Source organism: Oryzias melastigma, unplaced genomic scaffold, assembly GCF_002922805.2.
Source record: "Oryzias melastigma strain HK-1 unplaced genomic scaffold, ASM292280v2 sc00231, whole genome shotgun sequence".
Taxonomy (NCBI): Eukaryota; Metazoa; Chordata; class Actinopteri; order Beloniformes; family Adrianichthyidae; genus Oryzias; species Oryzias melastigma.
Window position 1 is genome coordinate 583,585 of NW_023416884.1, and position 9,274 is coordinate 592,858.

At 40.3% G+C, this 9,274-nt stretch overlaps 1 protein-coding gene across 2 annotated transcripts; it reads right to left on the bottom strand.

The window, feature by feature from the left end:
• On the bottom strand, positions 1 to 2,610 carry LOC112139539 (V-set and immunoglobulin domain-containing protein 8-like). 2 transcript variants are annotated; one of them, XR_004947350.1, is made up of 2 exons: positions 216 to 2,610; positions 91 to 126 (listed from the first exon to the last, which is right to left on the bottom strand). XR_004947350.1 is itself a non-coding variant. In XM_036210754.1 (1 exon), the coding sequence occupies exon 1, from the start codon at positions 1,214 to 1,216 to the stop codon at positions 437 to 439; it is 780 nt and encodes a 259-aa protein (XP_036066647.1). In that variant the 5' UTR covers positions 1,217 to 2,610; the 3' UTR covers positions 1 to 436. The 2 variants fall into 2 exon arrangements, 1 of the variants encoding a protein (XP_036066647.1); XM_036210754.1 differs by having other exon boundaries at positions 1 to 2,610.
• Between the last annotated feature and the right edge of the window lie 6,664 nt (positions 2,611 to 9,274).

Consider the following 9,274-nt stretch of genomic DNA (forward strand, 5'->3'; position numbering starts at 1 on the left):
CCAAAAGTGATCCGAACTGTGACTTGATTTAAACCGTGGTTCTTGTGACCTGTTTCACCCCTTCTTAGGGCAAAGCAGCAAATCTTACCTTTCTGCCATTTACTGACAAAGCCGCTGATCTCTCCTCTAGATATAAAAAAAATAAACAAATGTTATATTTTTACTTAAACTTATATTATAAAACATAGAATTGAAAAGGTGAAACTTTTTTTTACCCGTGGATGAATGCTTGTTGCTTTGTTTCAGCTTGTACAACAGGAAAATCACAAGCACATTTAGACTGATGATAACTATCACTGATCCAATAAAAAGGTAAACCAAGACGGAAGTTTCATCATAATCGTTATCACCTGCAGAGAGTCACATATTACAAAGAAAAAGACGTCATATTAAGGAAAACTGTAACACATTTTTACAGAGAGGTAGTTCATCACTACTATAACTCACCTGTGAGGTCCAGTTTAGTCCCGTTTCCAAACACTATGTGTCCACATGAGACAACAGCACAGTAGTAGATCCCAGAATGAGACTCATTCAGGTTCTTCATGAGCAGTTCATAATTACAGGTGTGTGTTTGTGTGTTCTTCTTACTCTCACAGTGATCCTTCCTGCCTCCATCAGTGTAAATGAGTCCTGGATGAGAGTCTTCAGAGTCTTTGAACCAGTAAACTCTGTGTTCTCCATCACAGCTCCCAGTGTGTACTGTACAGTTCAGAGTCACAGAGTCTCCTGCATGGATGTTTTCAGAGGAAGACTGATCCACTGAAGCCTTGACAGTTAAACCTGAACCCTTTACATGGACTGTAACAGTCTTCGTGAATTTCAGGACCATTGCATAGCTCACTGCACAATAGTAAGTAGCAGAGTCTGACAACTGCAAATTAAAAATCTTCAAGTGATAATTTCGATTTTCTGTATCCAGTTTGAAGCGTTCATTGTTCTTGAATTCATCAAAAAAAGTCACGTCTGTGCTGTTTGCATAGAAAGTGGACATAGGTTCAGGTTTTTGTCCCAAAGTTTGCTTGTACCAGGCGATCCATGTTATTTGATGATCTTCATAAGAACATTCTAAACTAACACTTTCACCAATGTTCACGGATAGAAAACCGTCTTTCTCTTCTACAGAGGAGGATGATTTAGGATAAGTCTTCTGACCTAAAAACGAAACAAAAGCAAGCTCAAATCCAACAGACACATATGACAAATTCAAATACATGGAAGTGTATACAAGTGATAAAACCACAGCTTACCATTTGCTCCAAAAAACAAACATGTCAAAAATAAAAAAAAGACCTTAGAAGTCATCATGTCTGGAATCTCGTGTCAAATGAGAATGAGAATACAAGTGACGATTTTTCACATTTATAGTGGCAAGACTGAATTTGACTGGTCCTCTGAAGTGACAACAGTGTTAGGAAACATGATCACATGATCAAAGCCACAATCAGGTTTGGGTCTGTACAAATGTGATGGGAGTGTCTACCTGCATACAGTAGAAGGATGACTTCTGCTCACTTTCCAACATCATTTTAACAACTAAATATTATCAGATACAGAAACTTTGAACAGTTTAATGATTAGACAATTCACTTCTAAAGCCTGCAGATCTTGTCAAAGTAGTTCAAATGTGTTTCTTTTTTCTTATTTTCTGTTTTTATTTATTTTTTTAATAAATATACAGTAGTTCTGCCTCCTGATCTAAAGATGTGACTAAGGGTGGAGCTTTGGAAAGACCCAGGCACTGGTGAAAGAGGAGAGGACTAGAATATTGAATTTGATCACTCTGACCTTGTCATGTCTTTTTTTTTTTTAGCTGTGATTTGACTTTTGGTCACAGTTAGATAACATTTGTGATTTTGTTTCTTCAGGATTTTTTTATTTTTATTTTACCTCTTTTATGCCCAACATCTGTTTTGTTCAAATAGATCTTTTTGCAGTTTTATTAGACCAGACCTTTTATGGAGTTTCTGGTTGTCTATCTATTGACTTTGTTCTGGTTGCTTGGGTTATGGAACTACCAAACTTTTTTAATCTAAGTTCAGATTTCTAAATATGTACTGTATTTTTTATTTGTCTCTTTCCTGTCCTCTCAGACTGCAACTTGTTATAGTAGATGGTTGACACAACCATATTTAGTTCTATTTGAGTTTTCTCCCAAATCTTGTATTTCAAGGTGGTTTTCCTCTACACTATCACCCTTTGTTTGCTCAGTATTAGAAATACAGCGACATAACCCATTTTTATAAAGACAATCTGGCCGTATAGAAAATATCAGGTCAAATGTACAACTACAATATTTATAGCCCTTAAGATGTGCTTAATATTGTTTTGCATCTTGTGTAACACCTCATGACCTTACAAAGAAATGGTTTTCCTTTGTTGATCACCTTTGGTTAGTTTATCACCATCTTTGTCCCTCTAGAGCAGTGAGTCTTGTTTACTTAATTCTAGGTAAACACCGGAGATATGACGTGCATTCATGAACACCTGTTTTTGAATGGGAATTTAACCCATGATGTTCACACTGGACTGTTGCTACCTGATACTAGCAGTGAATGTAAATTACCTAGAAACTTCAAGAAGATAGAAAAGTGCTGTATGTACTATAAAGGTTCCTTAATTCAACAAATAAGAGTAGTGAAGGCTGTTACTGACTTACTTCAATTGATGAGGGTGAGATTGTGAGCCAGAAGTAAAGAAAGGAGAAATGCGTTGTCCGAATACTGGTAACTAGTTCAAATAGAAAAAAAACACCTTGATAACTGTTTGTTTAATAATCAGAAATGCTCTGTAAATAGTCCTTGCTGACCATTTCACCCTTACATGTTTAGTTCCACTTATTCAGCATGTAAGTACATAAATGGGTTCACTGTTATATATTGAAAAAAACTATGACCATACTGTGTCATTACAAGATATGCTTTTTTATTTTACTCCTGACAGTTCTTAATCTTACATGCACAACCTATTCCAGGCATACTCTCAATGACTTTTGTGTCAAATGGTTTTGACAAAACATCTGTACTTATTTAAAACAGTTGCAGTTGAATGGATGGATGTCAAAGAAAAAGAAGGGTTGTTTGGTCGTCCCTTTTGTACCCACAGGTAAAGCTATTGCCACAAGATCTATCTGCTGTGAAGTAGTGTCACATAGGAGCAATGTGGCGGCTAAAATGTTTCAACCTGACAATAAAGGATGTTGTCTTTTATTACGACTGGATGTCTCGGTGGGCTAAATGTAGGGCTGGCACGCGGGAGCCCTGGGTTCAATCCCCGGGGTTCCACTGATCCCCATCCAGATTCTTGACGCTGCTGCCTAACTGGGTCCCCGTGCCCTTCAAGTACAGGTTTGTGTCAGGAGGGGCGTCCGGCGTAAAACACTCTGCCAAATCACTGATTTGTTCCGCTGTGGTGACCCCGAAAGGTATGTGAACGTGTCAGGAAGTGTTGGTGTACACAAAATTCAGGAGACCAAGCTTGGTGGCAAAAACCTAAGAATTAAATAAACAAGATAGAGCAGATGACCTGAAAATGATGAAGTTAAAACCAGACACTTAAATAGACTGACAGTAATTAACTGAAATGAAGACAGCTGTGGATGCTCATCCTAAATCTTGTGAGATTGACATGGAAAATAGAAAATGACAAAACAACTAAAAGAAAGAACTAAAACAAGGAATCCTGACAGTACCCCTCCCCAAAAGGGCAGATGCCAGATGCCCAAAATAAAAACACCTGGGAGGAGGGGACATGGAGGAACAAAAGAAAAACAAGTACAAAACACAAAGAGTCCTGCAGCCAGATGGACGTGAGGTGTTTGAGAACACCTCTTCAGAAACAAACGTGAAGAGGAGCGCTCCCGACGCCTCTCCCCAAGGACAAGACACAAGGGGAGCAGCCCCGGTGGCTCTCCTCAAGACTGCCAAGGGGGATGAACGGCAACCATCCTAAGGGACAGGGAACATGAAGTGTGGCCCTGGCGACCCTTCTCAGGAGCAAGCACATGAAGAGGAGCGTTCCCGGTAATCCTCCACAAGAACAGGAAACATCAAGGATGGAATTGGCGATTCCCATCAGGAACGGATTGGGTGGACATGGCTTGGCATGGGTTGATATGGCTGCAGGATAACCCATCTGGTGCGGCGCTGCCAATTGAGCAGAAACTCCTGCTGGGTCCAAGGTGGTCAGGTCATTCTGTCAGGAATTGTCGGTGGTGGACACAATGCAGGAGATCGGGCTTGGTGGCAGACAGCGAACAATTTAATAAATTAACCAAAAGTAGCCAAAAAATCTTTGTTGTATTTTTACTGTACAGCAACAACATAAATCCATCTCAAAAATATTGTGCCTCAGAAAATGATCAAAAGCACATAAGGAATGAATGCTCTCACCACTACTCCGAACCTTCATCACCCTCCTCCTCCTCATGTTTCACATCTGCAATCACAGTTTCTGTCCTAGCAGGTTTATTCAAATGAAAGTTGATTTGGCCTTAATTTTTTTAGGCCCGTCTTCCTGTCTTCAACTTCTCAGAATCAGCTTTCCACTTGTGGAAACTTCTGCAGCGTACATCTCACCACCTTCACCACAAAAGTGGAGCACAAAAAAAGTCCAATTGAGACTCAAGGAAGAAACGCGATGAAGTTGAAAACAGTTAAAAACAGGAGGGGGTGGGCAATACCAAAACTGCAGCTTCTGCTTTTTATTCTATTGTACCACTTCTGTTTCAAAGTGTCACTTGAAAATACATGATAATGTTATTTTATTTATTTTTGTTGCATTTTTAGGAAAACAGGAGCATCATTGTTAGCTGCTCTTCACTTTGGATTAAATGCAGTCATTCTCCACATTTGCGTTATGGTGATGATGTTCAGACTTCCGACTCATAGCTGTGTAATTAACATTCTGCATCCTGCCTCTGCCAGGTACACAAAACCATGAAAGATCTGAAGGTGGGTAAAAAGAGTGTTAGATTGGGTTATAAGTCTGAAGCTGAAGAAGTGATGTTGAATGTTTTCAGTAGTTTTGCCCCCTTGGTACAATGAGGGTAAGGAGAAATTCTGGAGGGAGACAGATATTGTGATACATGGTATCTCAAGTCTAGAGGAGAGAAAGTGCTTATTTTAATAGACATGTGGGTGAAGGACAAAGAGATGAGAAGGAAGTGATGGGTGTGGTGGAAAATTTGTTCATCTGATGAAATAAAGAAATGTCAAACGGTTTCAAGAATGTTTATTAAACAGAGCAGAGAAAAGTACACGTTGACGAGCATGGCAGAGAGGTCTGCAGAGCCCTGATCTGTGATGAAGGACGCTCACATTTTATACAGTCATACAATCAGCTGTTAATCAGGAGCTTAAGATGGGAATGTAAGTGTCACATCTAATATGAACAAGATGTTCTAATGAAATCAAAATGTTTACACTTTGTGGTCAGGGTGTTCTGACAATAAGAAAACAAGACTCAGAGGATGAAACATAAGTAAATGTATAACTTCCGTGACACGCCATCGCCTTGTTCTTAACAGGAACAACACAAATGCGGAAATTATGACTATCAAAACACTGAACCAAACAGACCAAAACCAAAGATAACATGGAAGACAGAACACAAGGACCTCATATAACATCAGAGCCATGACTCCCAAAAAGGTTTAAAAAAATCCATCATTAACGAGGCTCAGAAAACCCTATCAAATCAATCAAAACCAAACCACCTTAACAACTAACTAGGCACATCAATGAGGCTGAATAAACCAATAAAAAAATCTACCAAACTAGTGAAACCTAATAATTCAACACAAAATTAATCAAACTAATGAAACCTAATCATCCCATTAAAAAAAAAAAAAAAAACTTATCAAACTACAAAATCTAACTACCCAATCAACGAAGAAATTAATCAATCTACTCAACCGTCTCACCATCATCAGAGGAGTAATCCAGCGCAAAATCAGACGACGAGGCGGGACGGACCCCCGCAGGCAGGTACCGTAAAAGAGCTGGGGAACACGCCTACTGAAAGCCTTGTCAAAAAGTCGCATCAGCAGGAAACGAATACAGGGAATGCAGCAACATCCACAGAGGACGACAATAGAGGAAAACAAAGCTAAGGACATAAGCACGGAAACAACCAGAACCTGATATTTCCCAAAAATTGACTCCCAAAAATTCCGTACCGAGTATTAACACCTGAATGTTCTTTCAATTTACAACTGAGCGTGCGCAGGCCGTCAACAGCTCTGGTTAGCTGACCCAGCGGAGCGGTGTTATTAGGGATAAACGTGCAGCACTGATCTCCAAAAATAGAGCACACACCTCCACGTTCTGCCAACAGCATGTCCACAGCCATACGGTTCTGAAAAGCCATAAGAGAGGTAGCACGAAGCTGCTCGTGGACAGCACAAAAACTGTTCCGCATAAAATTCGCAAGCCGCTGAACATTATAATGAACATAACTAATGCATGCAACATTTTATGAATAGTGCATAACCAGCAGAGGGCAGATTCAAACCCTGCAGCGACCTGATTGACAAGTTTGAACACCTTCGAACACCACCCTGGAACACCTCTGGGAACGCCAATCGCATCAATATAAGTAGGATCTGAAGAAGAATCATCAACAGAGCACCTAAGGCGGGTAGGACGAGCATCGGGACGGCCCATGGGAGACACAGACACAACAGTGGCAGGGAGGAGGAGTGTGACTGGGGGACACAACCCTGTCCAGCCACGGGGCAAGGTATCATGAATGAAGGGACCACCACATTACCACCAGAGGCCGGCACGGGCAACATTGAATAAAAAGGGAGAGAAGGTCGTGAAAACACACCAGGAGGAGTTGAGGGAACCAACCGGGGAAGTGACCTGCAGACCTATTAGCAAAACAAGAAAATGCACCTACAGCAACATTAACATCAAAGAGGGAAGGGGACCTTGTCCCATAAGTTAACAGGTTGAAAATTGGTCGTATATTTGTATATATGTTATTTATGGGGCGGCCGTGGCAGGGAAGTCGACTCCTGATCGGAAGGTTGCGGGTTCAATTCTCGCCTTCCCCGCCCATTTGTAAAAGTGAAGCCCTAATTGCCTCTGGTGGAAGGTTGGCCCCAGTGTTCGTCAGCGGAGCCGCCACCAGTGTGCGAATGTGTGTGTGTGAATGGGTCTGTGACTATAAGCACTTTGGGCCTTTGAAGAAAGGTAGAAAAGCACTATATAAGTATACACCATTTACCATTTTTACCATATTTGAATAGAGCTATGAGAGAAAAATCCAGGAGCAATATTTGTGAGATTTGCACGGCTTTGACGTTTTGCAAGCTTCTTCCAGCTGTGTGCATATATGTATGTGTTAGTATCAGGTATCCACAAATCTGTATGAATGTTCAAGAATGACCTGACAACGATGAAGTGGCCGCCCTGACTCTTGCCTGGACTCTGGCACCCTTAGTGTCTTCTTGGATGATCCAATAAACCTTACCAGACAAAAGGTAATATTTAAGCCCTCTTGTGGGCACTGTCCTTGCAATGCAATTTATTCTCCAAGCCCAGCCCTAATTAACTTATTACAAAAGCCAAGATGGGAAAATTTGAGAATAAATATCTTATGCATGTGTTGTAGAAAGTGGGATTTTGGATCCTGGGCCTAGGGATGGTCAATGCCTGATAATTATATCACTGTACCTGCAAGGTGACAATCTGAGCAAAGCACTGAAATGAAGGCAAATTGCAGTTCACAGACATGGAAACTAACTATATAAAATGAAGAATTTGAACATTCTGCCGAGTTATGTACTTATGAAGAGTGTAAAAATGTGAGCAAGCACAGACAGTACAAAGAGAAAAGATTCTCCTAAAACACATCAGGGATGCAGCTTTAATTAACAAATGAGGTTTTCTGGTTCAAAAAGTGACATTTTAGAAACAGCTAAAAAGAGTGCATGGTGCGGTTTCACATGAAAGTGTAACAACCAAAATAGACTTGATTTATTTTTAACAATTTATTCACGTTGCCTGTTGAATTCATAGTGTGGTCTGTTTGTTGCTTCCTAGTTAGCTTTAACTGTGTTTGCTACAAAGCTGTGAGAGTGTGCAAGTAGGAAACAAACTGCATCACAAATGCGACCGCATGAGCATCCTGTCAGGACGCAGGAGAGGAGGAACTGACCAAACCACAGCGACTCAAGTCACTGAGTGAACCAAAGTAGGCGGGAACGAAGACTGAAAGACGTTTTATTGTTAGCAGAGTATCTGAAAACACACTAAACTGTCTTTAAATGTCAAAAACAGAGAAAAAATGTGAGCAAATTTGCTTCTTTATTGATTTTTTTGATTTAACAAATTGATTAAAAAAAAAAAAACACCTACTGATGGTTTCTGCATTTGTGTTGCTTCATACTGCAGATAAACATCACAGTAGAGTTTGTATGAATTGCAGAGCTTTTTCAGTAAACCACAGTTTTTTGTGAACACCCACACAAAGAAAGACAAAAACTTTCAGCTTTTCTCTACATCATCTTCTCTTTAAACACCTGAAGTCTTTGAATGCATGATGTTCTGCCCTGACCACATCTGAGGGATGTGGGATCTTTTTAGAAAACCTTCAGTTTTCTCTTATCTAGATCATCTCTTTATGCTTAAAACCTCAGCAACATGAGTGTCGTTTGTTGGTGCATTACTGCCCCCTGCTGGCCAACAGCTTAACTGCAACAATAAAAATTGTGTTTATGAGGAGAAATGCTGAAACAAGATCAATATTTGTTGATTTAACATCTGTCATAGGACAGCAAATGAAAAACAGTCCATTCATTGCAGTGGTGCTTTTGATGAGCACTGTCCCTGAGAAACAAATAATAAAATTAAATAAAAATTAGTATTTGTTCCTGCCCTTGCATGTGAAGTATCTCACTGTTAGCAGCCACATGACTAACCCTTACTCTATGCAGGTTAAAATTGTAAAATGCTGTGTTTTGTGCTTGAGCTCTCTGTTTAAAAATGTGTTTTACATATATTTTTGGACCTCTCTAGACCTTAGGGAAGGGTGCCCAAGTCTACATCTTTTCTAACCAACCTGCCATTGAAGCTCCTTATTGGCTAAACACACCTGATTCAGGCAATCAACAGCAGATCAGGCAGGGTCACTAGAAAACCAGCAGGAGGCCAGCCCTCGAGGCCTGGATTTGGACACCCCTGCCTTGGAAAAAGTAAGTCCTCAGAAGTGATATTTTGAAAACCCATCCCCAGAAAACAGGAAAACCAGTGTGTGGGTGTTCCAG

Coding starts and splice junctions, on each gene's coding strand:
- LOC112139539 (XM_036210754.1), bottom strand. CDS start 1,216: ATGTATTTGAATTTGTCATATGTGTCTGTTGGATTTGAGCTTGCTTTT.